The following is a 16,605-nucleotide window of genomic DNA, read 5'->3' as shown; positions in this document are numbered from 1 at the left end:
GCGAACTGGCGAATCCATTAGGAGCGAAGTTGCACCTGCTCCCCCAATCTCTTAAACGTCGCTCTCTACATCAACGTCTGTTGTGCGCCGGCTGGATAAAAACCGAACGAGATACGATTCCCTCGGAACAAGTTAATCGATAATGCGAAGTAAAGTTTCTTGCCGCGAGGCTATATTTTCGCGGGGAAGAAGCGTAGAAGCCCCGAGCTCGCTCTATTTACTGTACGCTTGTAGCGAATTTTTTTTTTCTCGACATTTTTTATTTATTTCGGGGCGAATAGCAGCGCTTCTCCAGCTCGCGGGAAACGCGTGGCCGGGGACGTGTGTAAAGAGAGGGTTTCGCGACGTTTCCGCAGATTCGCCGCTGGATTCTGCTTCACCGTTGTCTATGCCGCGCTTTTAACGAAGACAAATCGGATATCGAGGATCTTCAACGCCAGCACACACAGCGCCAAGAGGCCATCGTTCATATCCCCGCGATCGCAGCTGATCATTTGTTCCGGCCTGGTGTTCGTGCAAATATTAATTAATGGCGTCTGGATGATAATCGACCCGGCCAGGGCGATGCATCACTATCCGACAAGGGAGGACAATTTACTCGTTTGTAACAGTTACATCGACGCCAGCTACATGATCGCGTTCGCATATCCCATTATGTTGATCGTCGTTTGCACCGTTTACGCGGTGCTCACCAGGAAAATCCCGGAAGCTTTCAACGAGAGCAAACATATCGGTGAGTGTTTCCGCAACTGTTTCAAATTCCCGTTTCTTTTGTGCGGAAGTTTGATGTTTCGCTTGAAATTGTGGTTTGTAGTGTCAAAGTTGACTATGTGCGATGATAAAAGAGGTCGTAACGTTCCGTGCGTGGGAAATGATAATACTTGCTCTCAGGAATAAAGATTTATCAGCAGGGCCGGCGCAACCCATTATGCAAGTAACGCGCCGCATAAGGGTGCCAGCCGAAGGGGGCGCTAAAAACTATATCGCGGGCTTAATAATAAAGGAGTCCAACTCCCATATAAACAAAATGTAAATGTAATTTTTTGTTATTGTACCTCGTAAAGGCAAAACATATTAAATAGAAAACAGGTGCAAAAATTTAGGGGCGCCAAAAATTTTCTTGCATAAGGGCGCCAACCATCCTCGCGCCGGTCCTGTTTATCAGTAGTTCGGAATTTCCATGCGGTCCAAAAGTTGATCTGTAAAATATTCGAGGTTCGAGTTCCAAATTTATACGCTAGTGTGGGAATAGGTTTTGTAATTCCTAGCAAGTGTAATCATTTAATGAATGTTGAATGGAGATCTCGTGGAGTGAATTGGGTCCTATGAGATTCCGAAACTTCCCTTTAGGTTTCACGATGTACACCACCTGCGTCATATGGTTAGCCTTCGTGCCCTTGTATTTCGGCACGGGGAACAATGTGGCATTGAGAATCACCTCGATGTCGGTAACCATAAGCCTTTCTGCGTCTGTGACTATAGCGTGTCTCTTCAGTCCAAAGGTAATTCACTGAACACCGACACTTGCCGAAAAGGATCTCTTTTCAATCGTCCTTTCTTTCTTTGCAACAGCTGTACATCATTTTAATTCGACCCGAGAGGAACGTCCGTCAAAGCATGATGCCAGCTAGATACAGTACCACGAAAAGCTCAGCAGTCACGGCGACGAATGCCTCTAGTATGATAGCGCCGATAACGCTGACGGCAGCTACGTGCGACCAGAATAAAACTGTTAAGAAACACATTATCACCACCATCGATTGTTCCACGCAAAGTGAATGTAAGTGACCGCCTATTAATCTTTCACGTCGCTTATTTACACGCGAAGCATTGCGCAACCCTTAAGCGGGGATTCTCGTGTAACAGCCCCTGAAATTGATGATTTTTTTTAAAAAAAACTATTGTTAATATTGCGTTAAACTCTTCTGGGATATAAAGAGGCATCTTTAAACTTGTAGAATTTTTTTTTTCTATGTCGATCCTTCGTATTATTTATTAATTATTGTGGAATCGTGTTAAACTCTTCGACGATGTTGGCGTCAGGTGTAGCACCTGCCACAGTCATCTGATTGCAAAAAGAAGAAAGTTTTCTTAAAGTTAAATAATTTACGCTGGGACTGAACCTTAAATTTTAATTTTAGTTTCTATTTACAATACTTTTTTCGTCGATATAAAGAATAATATGAAAAAATTGTGTAAGGAAAAAACTTGCTTTTTCTTTTAAACGCTATAACTCTTTCAATGTTTCATTTTTTTTTAAAGTGGACCAATCCCAACGTAAACTATCTAACTTTAAGAAACTTCTATTTTTTTTGCAATCAGATGACTGTGATGGGTGCTACACATCCATCCAACAGGGGTTACATGGTCAAAGAGGTGGACAATATTCCACAATAACTAATAAATAATAAGAAGCATCGACATAAAAGAAAAATATTTTCTGCAAGTTTAAAGATACCTCCTTATACCCCAAAAGAGTTTAATCCAATATGACCAACAGTTTTTTCAAAAAAAATTCTTAAATATCAGTTCCTTTTGGAGCTGTTAGACGAGAATCCCCCCTTAACAGTGAACCCTTTGTAGTAAAACTCCGTTTCTGAAGAACAGTTTAACGCCTCCCGATTTTTGCTTAAATATCACCGATCAAATGCACGGTGAATTCGAAGATTTTTCCAGAACCCATTCTTGCACTTTTCCACGTTCAGGCGCTACAAGATCGGCTGGTAATTTAGCATCTCTTTCATTTAACTTATCCCGATATTCCGTCTCCAAGAAATTACGTGCAGGGATTTTTAATTAAGCGCCCCAAACAGAAACTGGATAATTTCTTGTTCCTCGCCTCCACGCAGAAACGCCGTAGGCGAACATCTGCGTGCATCAGTTTCTCCGAGAAGCTGACGTTACGAAAAAGAATTCTAAACCACAAGATGCACCTGTGCACACCCGTAACATCCCAGCGATACGAAGAGCATCGAGCACGTTTACGATTTCTCAGATCACTCGCAGAATACTCCTGCTTTCAATCTGTTCTAGATTTCGAGTTGGAGGTGAAGGATCAGAAGAATGGGAAACCCCAGCCCGCGGTGGTCTCGCGATCGACTCAGACCTCGGCCAACAGCGATAAGGACTCGGTCGTGGCGAGCAAAGATTCCAAGGAGACCAGCACGACAACGAAACAATTAAACAACAACGCGAGGATAGGCAACGGACCAGTGAATCAAACCGACGTCTCGTTATAGCAGGAAACTTCCATAGACTCTGCTATTCTCTCCGCGAATCTCAAGCCGATTTCGAAGAAACCTGTGGTAGTTTAAACTTTCGTTATTTTGTAAATACGGCCGAGCATACATCGACGAGAGAAATGATTGTGTAAATTGTGCTGTCGCGTGTCGTAAATTGTCATATACTTAGAGAGAACTCGTCTCGTGTATATGGATACGGAGCCTACACAAAGAATTTGACGATTCAATTATTGGATGGAGTAGTAGGAAGCATTATATTATAAATTGGACGTTCGTAGTAGTTGAGAAGATGCATACACGAGACCATAAGGGCGCTAGGCACGCAAAGCCACACTGTAATGTGAAGCTGACGCGTAATCACCGATTGTAATTAACTGTTAAGTCGCGTAATTAACAATTGCTCTGGTTTCCTCTGTGATCATAGCATAATGCATGTAACAATCACGATAAACTGCGTAAATCTCTTTTGTACATACACCACGCCATTTTCACCGTGCACATTAACCGCGAGTCACTCATACGTTAACTGAATTAATTGTAAATATCAACGACGAGCGAGGTTAGTCACGGTTCCGCGGGAACCCGAGCGCCTCTAGCGGTCAGATCGTTGCCAAACACAAATGATCGCGTGACGATTCAGGCGATCCCCTCCCAGTACCCTGTAATTTTTGTAAAAAGCAAACGATAGGTGCTCGATGCACGAGAATATCGCCCTGTGGGATCTTCTGTGTACATAAATCCTGCTCTGTAAATATACGATAGGCCTATGCCACTTAAAACAAGAATTAAACATTTGAAACTATTAAGGTTATAATTACGGATCTTCGAGATGCGACTATACCAACGTAGACTCGTAGGGATCTTCTTCTTTTCCAATCTTCTCTGCAGACTATAGGAATTGCTACGCGTAGAATCGGCAAATAAAACGCAGTGTTTGCGCGTTCGAATATTTTCCTCTTAGGATCTAGATATTCTAATTTAAACGTAACCGTTGATGCTCGGTCCTTGCGCGGAGACCCGAGCGAGGCAATTCTTCCGCGGGGTCCGATGTACATACAGGCGTTTTAAAGAATTGTAAATTTCTCTCGCGTAGTCGCGACTAATAAGTCTAACCTGCGGCAAACATATCCACTTTACCCGTATGTAGAGGTTGTGTTTCTATAGTGTTAGGTACGCAGAGATAAGTATCGAATGTTGTAACTGTTACGAACACTTCGTTGTTGAGTGACGATTTTGGAGACTGTTCGATTAAGTTTATCAGAATACGGATGTTAATTCCTCGCGAGGAAGTGCGTCGAGCGTGCAGAGCGAAGATTTATCTTCTGCGAGCCTTTGCACTCGATGATATCGATTTCGAAAGTGAACGGTGCCTGGTAAACTTTCCGAATTTATTTCACAAAAAAAAAAATGAAGCCTGGAGCAAAGTGTAAAATCGTATTTGCGATGAGTTGAGCTTGTTTCGAATTTCTATAGAATCGAGAAAGATGCTTCTTGCCGGACTTTGGGTGCAAATGAGCCCAGTACCCACTGTCCGGCTCTCAAAGGTCTTACGTTTCTTCAAAACTTCGTATTAGATCCAACGTAAGTGCAGTTACATTCCACGAAGCTCTAACAAATACTCTAGACTTGACCAGCAATAATTTCGTTTGGGAGTGACGTTCGGCCAAGTGCGACAACGCGGAAGCAAATGTATCTATGTTTTCGAACGGTGCGTTTTAAGCCAAGATGTGTACATATACCGGACGTACGACTGTACATATAAGTACGTGCATATATACACCGCGAGGCATGAGAATGTTTAGTTGATACGGAACCAATCTAGACGTAACGTTCGATGCGAGTTGGAGAGGGAGGTACGGTGCGACAGCGCGGCGAAAATTCCAAATTGCGGTGCAGCGACAATGCGAGGAAGGCTGGAGGACGCGATCAAACTGTTACGAACTAAGGATATTTTAAATACGTACGAACGCTAATGTAGGGACACGAGTTTAAGTGGTATCACGATGTATCCGTTAAAGCGAGCAAGGAGCAAAAAAAAAGTAAGAATAAAAAGAATTACGAAATTATTCAACGGTTATCGTTATTCCCTCTCGCTTCTGCGCGTGAACAAGGAAAGAGGAGGACCACGTTGCTTCGCACGTGCATTTATTCACTTCGAGGCTGCACCGAGGTGCACCTTGTGCTTACAATAAGTATGTGATGGTTTCGGGATGCGTTTTATTTTCTCAAAAAGTACAAAATTTACAGGTGAGACGGTGCGCTGCGTTTCGTCAGTAACTGTAGACAGACAGACAGACAGACAGAGACAGAGACAGAATCCGATCGAGTTGGTGACATGCCACACGAAGTTTCACCTAAGAGGAACATCTCAATTTGGCTCATCGCTCAGTTCGTGGTGCTTTACCGGATTAGTGGATCCTGAAAACCCCGATTAGGCGTATCATTTGTCACTTGTACCTGTACATACATTGTTAGAACAGACAAGAAACAGGCGCGAATTAAATGCTATCGTGGATCCCAGTCGCGCGGTATAAACCTTCGCGCGAGCAAGGCTCCCGATAGCGGTTGCCTTGGAAAAACGAAAGCGAGACTTTCACAGAAATCGTTTACTACGGATGGCAATGGAAGCAGAGTCTCGATAGGTGCTATGCACCTCTAAGAGTTACCGTAGTGGTCCTATACTAATGAACGTGTCTATGATGGGGGGAACTATAAGCCTGATTTGCTCTAAGCGTTTTGACGAGCCGCTTCACAGATCAAGTAAAGGAGAGGCGTTAAAGGGTGCAGAAGAATAGAAAAGCCTCGCTAAAATAAATTATCTTTTTATTCCATTAGCAATTACAACGCTTTCAAGTTCGACTGACATTCTTGTTCACTAAGCAACTTCGTCATTCGTATACCGTGTTACATTCTCCTAAACATACAGCCCTCCTTCGTAACAATGGTCGATCCGACTAGTTACGCTCTCTCTCTCTTTTCGTTATTCCATTTCACGAACTACATCATCTTTAGAAAAAGAGAATAGTACAAAATCAACACGGATTGTAGAAAAGATCGACACTGCTCGAGAGACGCGTGCAACCAACTCATCACACTGGATGTTAACCTCATTCGAGATAACGACGCGGGTGCAATGATAAATATGCAATTTCACTGCAAACAGCTATCAAGGCCTGACTATAAAACCGGCGAAACCCTGCGCCCATCGTTTACGCTACGTGGAACGAAGTAGAAAATCTTTGGTCTGACTAAAAGGCTCCTCGACACGCGTCACGTTACAAAATTTGGAAGCTTGTCTACGAAAGTTCTCCTCCTCCACACGAAAACCGCTCATCGTTACTAAATTCTCGATGTGAAGACGATCACAATGCGTTCCGCCGTTCCCGCAACACCTAGCTACTTTATACCGCTGACAATAAATAAATAATCGACATTTCCTTTGGAAGCTTCATAAGCTCAGCTAAGGTGCAGTCTGATATAAGAAATCTACTTCATGCTCCTAGATTCGTACACCGTTTAACAACAACGAATAATTAACTGTAATATAAATTCTCTAAACGAAAATACACCTTCCCCCTGTAAGTCGTAATTATAAAACGTTAAATCTGCTCGTAACACTACAGACTCGAAACGTAAGGCCGAGTATAAAAATGCGTTTCATAGGTTCCCTTTGATCTGTCTAAAAATCGAAGCTATCGTAAAAATTCTCATGCATTCATTAGCTTCGGTTGTATCTTATACACGGTGTGCCTAATAAATTCGTATATATATTACCCTCTCCCACTTTCCTTCCTCTCACCCTACTGCGCAACAAAAGCTATATATTATTTCGAGAACTTCGTCAATTTAATATAACAAAACTCTCCTATAAACATTATTATTAAACAAATAGCGACTTCTTCCGCAGTTCTGTAACTGTATTTACAAGGTCGTTCTTTTGTCAGAATAAAAAGATTCAATCCCTTTAGAATGTGTATGCCAGAACGTGGCGATAAATTTCCCCTCGCTCGTAATAGCACTCCTCGCTCGTGTTAGCCATCGTTTCTCATAGTTTACAGTAATTTAGGATTGCGAGAATTTGGAAAATTGGCAAATGCGGACTGTGAGTAACGTACTACAATCCTGTCATCAATGGGATACATTTCACATCATAAAAGATTACTGAGTTTATGTCTTCCAGAACTTACCACTGCCTTTAATACCTTTGACTTTTTGTTGCTTTTTCTTTGGATCTGGCGGAACCGACAACGCTTCTCTGCCAGACTCGGTCCCTCCTGCTCCGGAACTGCCACCCGCCATGTCAGCCTCCTGCACGCCGCCCCCTCCAGCTTGCGCGGCGAGTGTCTTTTTTATATGCGCGCTCTGAAGACAACATCGAAGACGCATAGCATGAAATTCTCTCAGGATTCGTTGCGTTCGTGTCGCCACGAGAAACTTACATCTCTTTGGATCCTTTCCTTGTGATAAGTGGCTTTCTGTTTCGCGACATTGGCCCTCGTAACTTGTATCTCTATACAAGCCAACACGGTATCGCAAGCCTGACCCCAAGCGGCTAACGTTTCAGCTACCACGCCGGTGTCGTTGGGTCTGACGTCTCTCCCTAAGCCGGCGTAATCTACCTCTAGCTGCGAATTCTTTTGATCCAGCTTGCCGTGTATTATGTCCGCATAAATAGCTTCGATTATTAAATCCTCTAAGTCTCTAACGTTCTTTATATCTAATTCCTCCAAGAGCACGGAATATGGTATACATCTGGACTTTGTGGCTAGCGTTACTATCGTCAAATGCTGCAGCTTTTTCCTCTGCGTAGGGGTCAAGTCCAAGACCTTGTCTTTATTCTCCAAGTACTCTTTGTACGTGCCGTAGGCAAACAGATTCAAGGTATTCCAATACTGAACATAAGGTCCACTTTCTAGCTCCTTGATATTGGGCATATCTAACAACTCCCCGAAGACGTGAACGCCTGGTGTTTCTACTGCTTGCCTTATAAGCTCCAGCGCGGCTGCCCCTTTAGCAGTTTTAGCCAGCAGCACAAACTGTTCTAAAGGGTTATTAGCCGACTTTTCAGTGGTAGTCCCACCAGTCATTTTGACCCTATCGAACAAACATTAACTAGCAACAAGAATCTCTCTGTTATTCCAAGAATAAGCAAATGTATTGCCAACTCAAAGGAATCTGTGGTGAAAATCAAATACGATGCACAAGAAATACACTTCACTGTAATGTACAGGGTGTCCCATAACCACTGCTACAATCGAAAAATCAATGATTGCACGGCCCTCCGAAAACGAGAGTCCGCTTGGACGAACGTTCGCTCTACATTACCAATTCACTGTTTACGCGTGCAATCATCCACTTCTTGCCTGCAACGTCAGTTACGAGACACACTGTGTATAGAAATAAGCCCGACGATCGTAAGAAAGGTTAGAAAGTGACTATCCAGCGTACGTTCTTCAAATCAACGTATATCAAAGACGACAGGCAACTATCTCGCAATCAACGAAAGCAATTCGATGCACAGATTTGGTTACATAATTACAACTTACTTCGTTCGGTGTTTACAAATAGCAAAGAATTTTTTCCACTGAACGTGCCTTCAAATGCGAGCAAGCATGCAAATACAATGGCGCAAGTTCTACCACGAGAGTGGAGCGGAAGTTTTCCGACGGAACGTGTGACGGGTTCGCGCGGAAGGCGAGCGTAACAGGGAGGACCGACAAAACATCGCGCAAAAGCGACTTTAAGAAAATGCCTGGATCGCGGCGTATTTAGAGGGAATCAATAACTTCTCTGTGAAGTTCATGCACCGCGGAACGTGTCGGGAGTGTTGCTGGCACTGGGTACAGGCGGAGGCGACAGAGCAGAAACAAGAGCAACTTCACTGCAATTGCATCCGTTTGACAGAAGGGAGGGGAATGCGTGTTGTTCTCCGCGAATGCGAACGGTTTATGTTAATGGTCCTTCCAAATGATTGTGCCGTTTGATGGGAAATAGTGAACGGAGAAATTTCAAGACTGCAGTTCGTCGGGCGATACTGCGCTTGAAAATCACCGAGCAACGGATAGTACAAAATGAAGCCTTTAATCGAGTTCGAGGAATGTTTGCGGGACACGCCAATGTTTCGGTGAGGAGTTGGTTAAACGTGCGATTTAATAACACTTTGTTTAGCCTGCCCCTGCTGTTCCATCGCGTGATTCACGGCGCAACGCCTGTGGCTAAATAGGCTGCGTTCCTCGCACCGTGTTCATTACCATCGATTACAATTCGGCCGTCGGAGAAACTTAAAAATGCCCACCTGTCTTTTTTTCTTATAGATCCTGCATCGAGGAAGTGGAGGCTAACGTTGATCTACTCGAGCAAAAGTTAGACAAGGTACTGTAATACGAATACACTGCGAGTGTTACGCTACGTACGGTCATTCCCTAGAAAATTGTTACACGCATGATGACGCAGCTAGAAATATACGTTCTCACGTGTTTATAGTTTTTTAAGTTCCCTGTATTGCGGATGAATTATATGAGAGTTCTTTGCAGGTGTTAAAGAACTGTAGCCAAATGATTGACACGGGAAAACTTTTTATAGGGCAGCAAAGGTATGTTGGAGTACGCTTAATAGATTAGGTTTAAGTTTGCTGAAAAGTAGAATGTATTGTCAGTGGTTGTTATTGAAAGGATGTTAACGTAAATGAATCGTGCCTCGCGGTAAAGAGGAGAAGAGCTCAAGTGGGGAGGAATCAGGAAGCATGTATGAATTACAGCAGTGTTAGGGATGACTCATACTTGTGGCAGCCAGTTTAACACAGTGAAGAATGTTACGCTTGAAAGTTGTCACACAGAGATCTTTTTATCAGTCTCCCATATTGACTTTGAATAAAGGCTATTTTTAGAAAATAGCCACCATTCTTTCCACTTGTTATATTCTCAGATCTGTTTAATAAATTATCCTGCAAACACATCAAACATTACTCGATTCACAAACGTGTCTGTAACGCTTAGAGGGAATTAAGAATTATACTCTTTCCCTAGCCAATTTGCCAATAGCCTGTGGGAGCTATCTCTGTACTTTAATGACGACTCGGAGATAATGGCATTCCTGAACAAATTGATTCATGCCCTGCAAGAAATGAACAAGTTTCATACTATTTTATTGGATCAAGCATCTAGAACCGTAATCAAAGATCTGAATTCATTCGTCAAAAGGTAAGTCGTGTAACGACGCACGTAATTATGCCGTATATTTTGTCATCCAGAGATTCAGGTGTATGAAATATTCCTGATATTTTTACAGCGACATCAAGAAGGTAAAAGAATCTCGGCATTACTTCGAAAAAATCTCCGCCGATTTAGATATAGCACTGAACCGAAATTCGCAAGTTATAAAGTCCAGACCTGCGGAGTACGAAGAGACTTCCAACATTCTATCAGCCACTCGATCGTGTTTTCGGCACACCGCGCTGGACTATATTCATTCGTTGACAATGATACAGGCGCGCAAGCGGCACGAAATATTGGGCACACTGCTCAGTTATATGCACGCGTGCATTACGTATTATCATCAAGGTACCGATCTTGCGCAAGATCTCGACCCCTTTTTAAAAGATCTTGGCGAGAATCTGATTAAAATGAGAGCTGACTCTGTTAAGCTCGAGAAGGAAATGGAGAATCGGCACATTTACGTTACGAACAGGGACCTAATACCTTCCCCGGTACCCGGCAATCCTAGAATGGAGGGCTACCTCTTTAAACGAACCAGCAATGCGTTTAAAACATGGAACAGGAGGTGGTTTTGTTTAAGAGACCATCAGTTAGTTTATCGAAAAAGAACTGGCGACAACGATTTCACGATCATGGAGGAAGATCTTCGCCTTTGTACTGTAAAGCCAGTGGTCGACTGTGATAGAAGGAATTGTTTCGAAGTATTAAGCCCTACGAAGTGAGTGACTAATAATACGAGTACGGTACGGTAGCGTGCAGTTCGATACACGTGTTGCTTAATTTACAGGAGTCACATATTGCAAGCTGATAGCGAGGAAGCGTATTTGGCATGGGTTACTGCCATGCAACAAGCGATTGGTGCTGCTATTCAAAGAGGCATGGGTGCTGGTACGATCGTTAGTATACGAGAATCGCAGTCACACAATAGTAGAGGGTCAAGTAGACAGTCGAAGCCTAAATCAAGGTACAAGAAAGTACTTCTCTTGCGTTGCGTTATGTAAGAATCAGACGGAGCATGGGTAATAAAAGTTTGTACTTCCTTTCCTTCGCTATAGGGTTTGGGAACAGATTCTAAAGATCCCTGGCAACGATACTTGCTGCGATTGCGGCGGTGCTAATCCGAGGTGGGCTAGTATCAACCTCGGAATTACACTTTGTATAGGTGCGTTGCCTTGTCGTACTTCTTGAAGCTTAAGCAGTTTTACGAGCTTCTTAAATTTCGTTTCTGTTTAGAGTGCTCTGGTGTGCACAGAAGTCTAGGTGTTCACTATAGCAAAGTTCGATCTCTTACGCTAGACGATTGGGAGCCAGAGATACTAAAGGTAATGGCAGAGCTTGGGAACACTGTAGTGAATAATGTTTACGAGGCTCTGCCAATTCCTCCCGACGTTGTTAGAGCTACGCCGAAATGCAATGGGTACGTAAAACTATATACCAAAGTAGATAGTATCACAGAACACTCAATTAAACATTTCGACAGTAACATACGGGAAGCTTGGATAAGAGCAAAGTACGTAGATCGTAAATTCGTGAAACCTTTGACTAACATGATTTCATCTGGGCAACACACGAGCCGCGACAAAATGCACTTCCGCAAATGGAGCGTGCGCAAGTTACGCCGTAGGCCGCGGAGCTGCGACAAAATTGACAGCGACAATCGTAACAAAACAACGACATTATCATCGGTGAAGGAAGGCCACCATTCAACGAGCTCGGATGACAGTAAGCACACGTCGATCGAGAGCTTAATTTCCGTGGACAAAGCGAAGAAGACCGAGAGGAGTTCCTTAAGCTCCGACGATAGCGCGAACCTAGATCTGAAGAATGATTCCACGTTGTACGGGAAGATACTGGCGCGTCCGCGCAGCGATTTCAACGAGAGTAACCGTAATTCCAACGCCGTTGACGCTAATGCAGAGCCGAACGTTGATAACGAACCTAAGCCTCATATTCCTGAAACGAAAGACAATACGATTTCCGCGAGCGACTCGGAGAACAATTTATCACTGAAAAGTGAAATGTCCTTAAGCACGGAGATCTCTGACGCGAAAGAGGCTACGGAGAATAAAGATTTCGGAACGGAGAAGCAGTGTACAGAGAAAGTAGAATCCGACGTGCTGATGTTCGGATGTGATTTACCAAAGCCAACGATCGATAATAGCTTAGAGTTAAGTTCTGATCAAGACTCGACTGCGGGCGAGGACGAGGAGTTCACGGACGAAGAGGACATCGAGAATCTGCATCCCGAGATGCTTCTTTACAAAGCTGCCGCGGCGCACAATCTCCCAGTGATGTGTGCAGCCTTGGCAGCTGGTGCTGACAAGTTATGGTTGAATGTGAATGACAGAGGTCGTAATGCTATACACCAAGCGATTATAAGCGTGAGTATGAAAGAACGAAGCTTCGTGCTGCGCGGTGTCTTTGATATTCGTTTTTGCTTTCATTCGAACGCAGGGTTCTGTGATGTCCTGCGAATATCTGATCCTGAACGGGGCGCGTATCAATTGCCAAGATGCTGATGGAAAGACTCCGTTATATTTGGCCACAGAATTAGGTACGAGTCCCTTGTTCTTTATAAGATCCATTTCTCGTGGAAATGTGCTGGGAACTTTCCTGATTCAAATTTCAGGCCATACTGCCCAGGTGTGCTTGCTCCTGAAGCATCGCGCTGACCAGCACATTAAGGATGAAAGTGGAGTGAAGCCTTTGTCGATAGCTGTTAAAGAAGCCAACGCAGATATCGTTACTTTGTGAGTATCGGACGCACCGTCGTCTCGTTGAATTCGTCGGGTATATCGAATCAATGTTTATTTCAGATTACGACTCGGCCTTCTGAACGAGGAAATGAAAGATTCAGAAATTGGGATCAGCGGCGACGAAACTTTCAACGACGTTGTCCGCGATTTTAGCCAGTTGGCTTGCTCTCACCCGGAACGACTGCAGCGGCGAAATGAAGGCAACAACTCGTCGCAACCGCCTGAATGAGTTCTAAGGATGTGGGGGGCTTATTTGCGGAATGTGAAGAGCATGATACTGGGTAAAGAGACAAAGAAGAAGAAGAGGAGTACATCGAAAATGTCGTCTTTCAGTTCCTTGCAGGGTAATGCAGTTGATTGCGATTAACGAGGTAAGTATAAGAAACCTATCGTATGATAATTGAGGCAGGGCAAAGGAATGCTAAGGATATTACGTCTCTCTATACCTTGATCTCCGTGTGACAGAAGTTATTTAAATTTTGCTATCTCTTTGTATTCGTATTTTAACGAACCACGGGACTTCCATATTTTTTGCAAAAGAAAAGGACAGAGCAAGTGGTCATTATATTTTGCTTACGCATGAAATTATGCTATCCAGTGATAAGATGTTAGGATGCCAAGTGTCTTTTGTATACCCTTCTTCCTATTTTCCCCCGTTAACTTTACAGGAAAGGCAATGGAAGTAACTTAATTAATTTTTCGAACATTGCTTCTTTCGAGCATTTCAACGCGTGCATACATATTCTGTAGATGATCCTGTAAGTTGCATAGCTGCATAGCTCGCGATTTATACGACACGAACACGATTCGAAGTTTGGAAACCTCTGCACATATGTATGAAAAGAAGTGTAAATTATTATTAGTAGATATCTCTATGTCGTTTATGTGATACAAGAAACGTGACAAAATAGTTCTAACTCTGTTATGTGAAAAGTTTTACCATTAGCCGACACGTTTTCAACATAGTATGCCCTATAGCGCGGTGTCTTTGGAACAACAATTTTATACGTGTATCTGTTTTTATATACTTAATATTACCAGTAGTGTATATACAACTGGCACTAAAGTAATTGATTCTTGTTTTTCTTTCTCAATTACTCTTAGTAACCCGATGCTATGTAATTAGTATCGACTTAATTGAACTATGACACTATCGATACATACAATTATGTAGTTTGTCTAGAGATTACATTTATAAATAGCTGTAAACTACATTCGTTGAATTACCAAAATAGACTAAAATGAAACCCGTATAATTACCGATTAGTATAGCTCGCATACCGAATTTGTTGCCAAAAATGAATCGCTTGTACATAAGACTCGTAGATCTGATAACTATTCGATGTTATTCCCGAACGAATACTTTGTTTCCAACGATGCTTTAGAATTAATAACGCGAGGGCATAATTTCACGAAATACGTAGATCTTTATGCCAGATTGGGAATTCTTGCGCGTTTAAGGATAAATAATCGAGCTTTCTTTTCGTTACCTGTACAACGAATAAGTTACACTTCATTTACGCCTATTTTAGTAGTATGTAACAACGTTAAACAGTATTTGCGAAAAAGTTTGTAGCGTAATGCATGATTTTTAGTCTATAATACGTAGTAGGACGAATAATTATTTAGAAACGAGCAAAAAAAAAATACCAATCATGTTAGGAATATTCTTCATTGTTTACGTAGAGGCTCTATTAACAGTTGCGATTCAAGATGCAAAGCCGCGACGGTAACTTTTCTATGGAATTGAAGCAACGATATTCCGATGCAGACCATCGTGAAATGATTTTCAGATTTGATATATTTTTTTAGTTCATATACCGATCATAGATTTTATTTCGAATCTGGTATTCGATTTGATACGAGAGACCCCTTAACGAGCAACACGATGATGATATAGACATAATAAAGATCAGATACTCATTGTTGCACAAGTAACCAGCAGCAAAGTGTTCGGCAATTTACTCTAATGCGTACGTTAAATATACAGATATTATTTCCATGTATACTCGTATAGTTTAAAGCGCCACGTATCTTTAGGAAGATGTTGATATTCGGTAATTCCCCGTTCCCCGATCAATTTCCAATTTCCAGTGCATTGGAAAAGTTTCTTTCGAATGGAGAACCGACGTCGCATTAGTACTTGTATTTTGTACTTATTTTTGTATATGCTTTATACACGCGACTGGCAGAAAGAGAGCGAGATATACACGAAACGAAACCTTCACCATGTACTATACGAACGAAATCTGTCTTCCAAAATTCAACACTGACCCCTTCGCCGCACAGAAGCGAGCCACTACGACGTTATTCTAAATTCCACGATGATTTCCCACTTAAATGAGCAATATTTTCTACACCCCGATGCTTAATCCCGTGACGCTGTCGATGAATTATTCAAACAGAATCATCGTCACTACTGCCTGCATTGCGAAATCTTACAGTAGCACGCGAACGTCTATAGACAAGTTGAAGAAAATAATGTCGTTTCTCTGTTACATGTCATTGCAATAGATAATGTAAACGAATCGATCAATGTACCATACTGTACACAGACTTGGCGTCATAAAGCAATGATTATGCAAATAACGACTGTGTTCGTTTAATGCTATTCCCTTCGTTAAAATATCCACCGACGAACCCGACCATTTCCATCCTCGCATGTCCTCCCCAGGACAAGTTTATTCAACCAGCAATATGAACCAAAAATCCTTTCGTTAAAGTGTCGCACCTGTGTTCCGCGTTTCGCAAAATAAAAAGAGAGAACGAACTCGAAACTAAAACTCGCACGGTAAAAAATTTCATCTGTTCTGCGTGCTTTGTAGGAATTGATATTAGAAATGTCTCTGATTGTAGCATCGTGAAATCCGCCGAGCCATTCATCGATGATAAATGAAAGACAGGCTGCGGCGATGGCTATTGCGGGGGCAAACTCACGGACCGATCCCCGTTCAAAGAGCTCGCTCATGATACACGATTCTATCTATCTGCAAGTACGGCGGCAGGCAGTCTACGACGCCTAGAACAGCTCCTATTTCCAACGATTACAGCCTCGAGGTTGCATATGTCATTCCACGCACGGCCAGCTGTGCTAATTCTACTGACGGATAGGAACAGACGCCGGCTTGGTCGTTAATTAGGCAGCCGCTTTTCCGTGATTCGTTGCCCGAGAACAGCTGGTCGATGCCAAAGGCACGAGTTTACTTTGAACACGGAGCTATCCACATCGTTTGGCGCAAATCTGATAACAAACGAGCGATTTATTTATTCTGTACGCTGCAAGTCAGAGCCAGCAGCAGATTTGAATGATTTGCCAATAATAGAAGCAAAAACTTATCAACTCAATAACTACTACTTATTGTAGTTAGTTATTTAAAAATATATAGTTTTCAA

General features: G+C 42.7%; 3 protein-coding genes across 16 annotated transcripts in view; 2 read left to right on the top strand and 1 right to left on the bottom strand.

The window, feature by feature from the left end:
• Glurb (metabotropic glutamate receptor B) overlaps positions 1-5,308 on the top strand; it is a 243,591-nt gene extending 238,283 nt beyond the window's left edge. For all 4 annotated transcript variants that reach the window (XM_076822664.1, XM_076822663.1, XM_076822666.1 and 1 more), the window contains exons 13-16: positions 357-733; positions 1,351-1,502; positions 1,573-1,780; positions 3,034-5,308. In XM_076822664.1, the coding sequence (XP_076678779.1) occupies positions 357-733; positions 1,351-1,502; positions 1,573-1,780; positions 3,034-3,239 (943 nt within the window). In that variant the 3' untranslated portion in view covers positions 3,240-5,308. The remainder of the gene's footprint in view (positions 1-356; positions 734-1,350; positions 1,503-1,572; positions 1,781-3,033) is intronic.
• A 131-nt stretch (positions 5,309-5,439) lies between these two features.
• Positions 5,440-9,674, bottom strand: Csn7 (COP9 signalosome subunit 7). Of its 10 annotated transcripts, none has more exons than XM_076822697.1 (4): positions 9,538-9,674; positions 7,682-8,336; positions 7,430-7,604; positions 5,440-5,660 (listed from the first exon to the last, which is right to left on the bottom strand). In XM_076822697.1, exons 2-4 carry the CDS (start codon positions 8,327-8,329, stop codon positions 5,611-5,613), a joined length of 873 nt encoding a protein of 290 aa, XP_076678812.1. In that variant the 5' UTR covers positions 8,330-8,336; positions 9,538-9,674; the 3' UTR covers positions 5,440-5,610. The 10 variants fall into 10 exon arrangements, with proteins under 10 accessions (XP_076678812.1, XP_076678810.1, XP_076678809.1 ...); XM_076822695.1 differs by lacking the exon at positions 9,538-9,674 and adding an exon at positions 8,789-8,928 and having other exon boundaries at positions 7,682-8,417; XM_076822694.1 differs by lacking the exon at positions 9,538-9,674 and adding an exon at positions 8,789-8,927.
• Cenb1a (Centaurin beta 1A) lies at positions 9,101-15,801 on the top strand. Of its 2 annotated transcripts, XM_076822676.1 has the most exons (12): positions 9,101-9,366; positions 9,557-9,614; positions 9,776-9,834; positions 10,268-10,441; positions 10,530-11,174; positions 11,244-11,420; positions 11,512-11,618; positions 11,690-11,873; positions 11,937-12,837; positions 12,911-13,010; positions 13,086-13,206; positions 13,273-15,801. In XM_076822676.1, the coding sequence occupies exons 1-12, from the start codon at positions 9,314-9,316 to the stop codon at positions 13,439-13,441; spliced, it is 2,748 nt and encodes a 915-aa protein (XP_076678791.1). In that variant the 5' UTR covers positions 9,101-9,313; the 3' UTR covers positions 13,442-15,801. The 2 variants fall into 2 exon arrangements, with proteins under 2 accessions (XP_076678791.1, XP_076678790.1); XM_076822675.1 differs by having other exon boundaries at positions 9,223-9,366; positions 11,690-12,837.
• The last annotated feature ends 804 nt before the right edge of the window (positions 15,802-16,605 follow it).

Source organism: Andrena cerasifolii, chromosome 11 (genome assembly GCF_050908995.1).
Source record: "Andrena cerasifolii isolate SP2316 chromosome 11, iyAndCera1_principal, whole genome shotgun sequence".
Lineage (NCBI taxonomy): Eukaryota > Metazoa > Arthropoda > Insecta > Hymenoptera > Andrenidae > Andrena > Andrena cerasifolii.
Note: the sequence above shows the minus strand (reverse complement) of the source record. Positions and strands in the feature narration are given on the sequence as shown.

Excerpts from the sequence above, each read along its gene's own strand:
- Csn7 (XM_076822697.1), bottom strand. The coding sequence starts at position 8,329 with ATGACTGGTGGGACTACCACTGAAAAGTCGGCTAATAACCCTTTAGAA. Across the intron at positions 7,605-7,681 it reads AGGAAAGGATCCAAAGAGAT|AGCGCGCATATAAAAAAGAC; the intron begins GTAAGTTTCTCG and ends TGTTGTCTTCAG. Across the intron at positions 5,661-7,429 it reads CAAAGGTATTAAAGGCAGTG|GATCCACTAATCCGGTAAAG; the intron begins GTAAGTTCTGGA and ends CGGGGTTTTCAG.
- Cenb1a (XM_076822675.1), top strand. The coding sequence starts at position 9,314 with ATGAAGCCTTTAATCGAGTTCGAGGAATGTTTGCGGGACACGCCAATG. Across the intron at positions 9,835-10,267 it reads CTTTTTATAGGGCAGCAAAG|CCAATTTGCCAATAGCCTGT; the intron begins GTATGTTGGAGT and ends CTCTTTCCCTAG. Across the intron at positions 12,838-12,910 it reads TACACCAAGCGATTATAAGC|GGTTCTGTGATGTCCTGCGA; the intron begins GTGAGTATGAAA and ends ATTCGAACGCAG.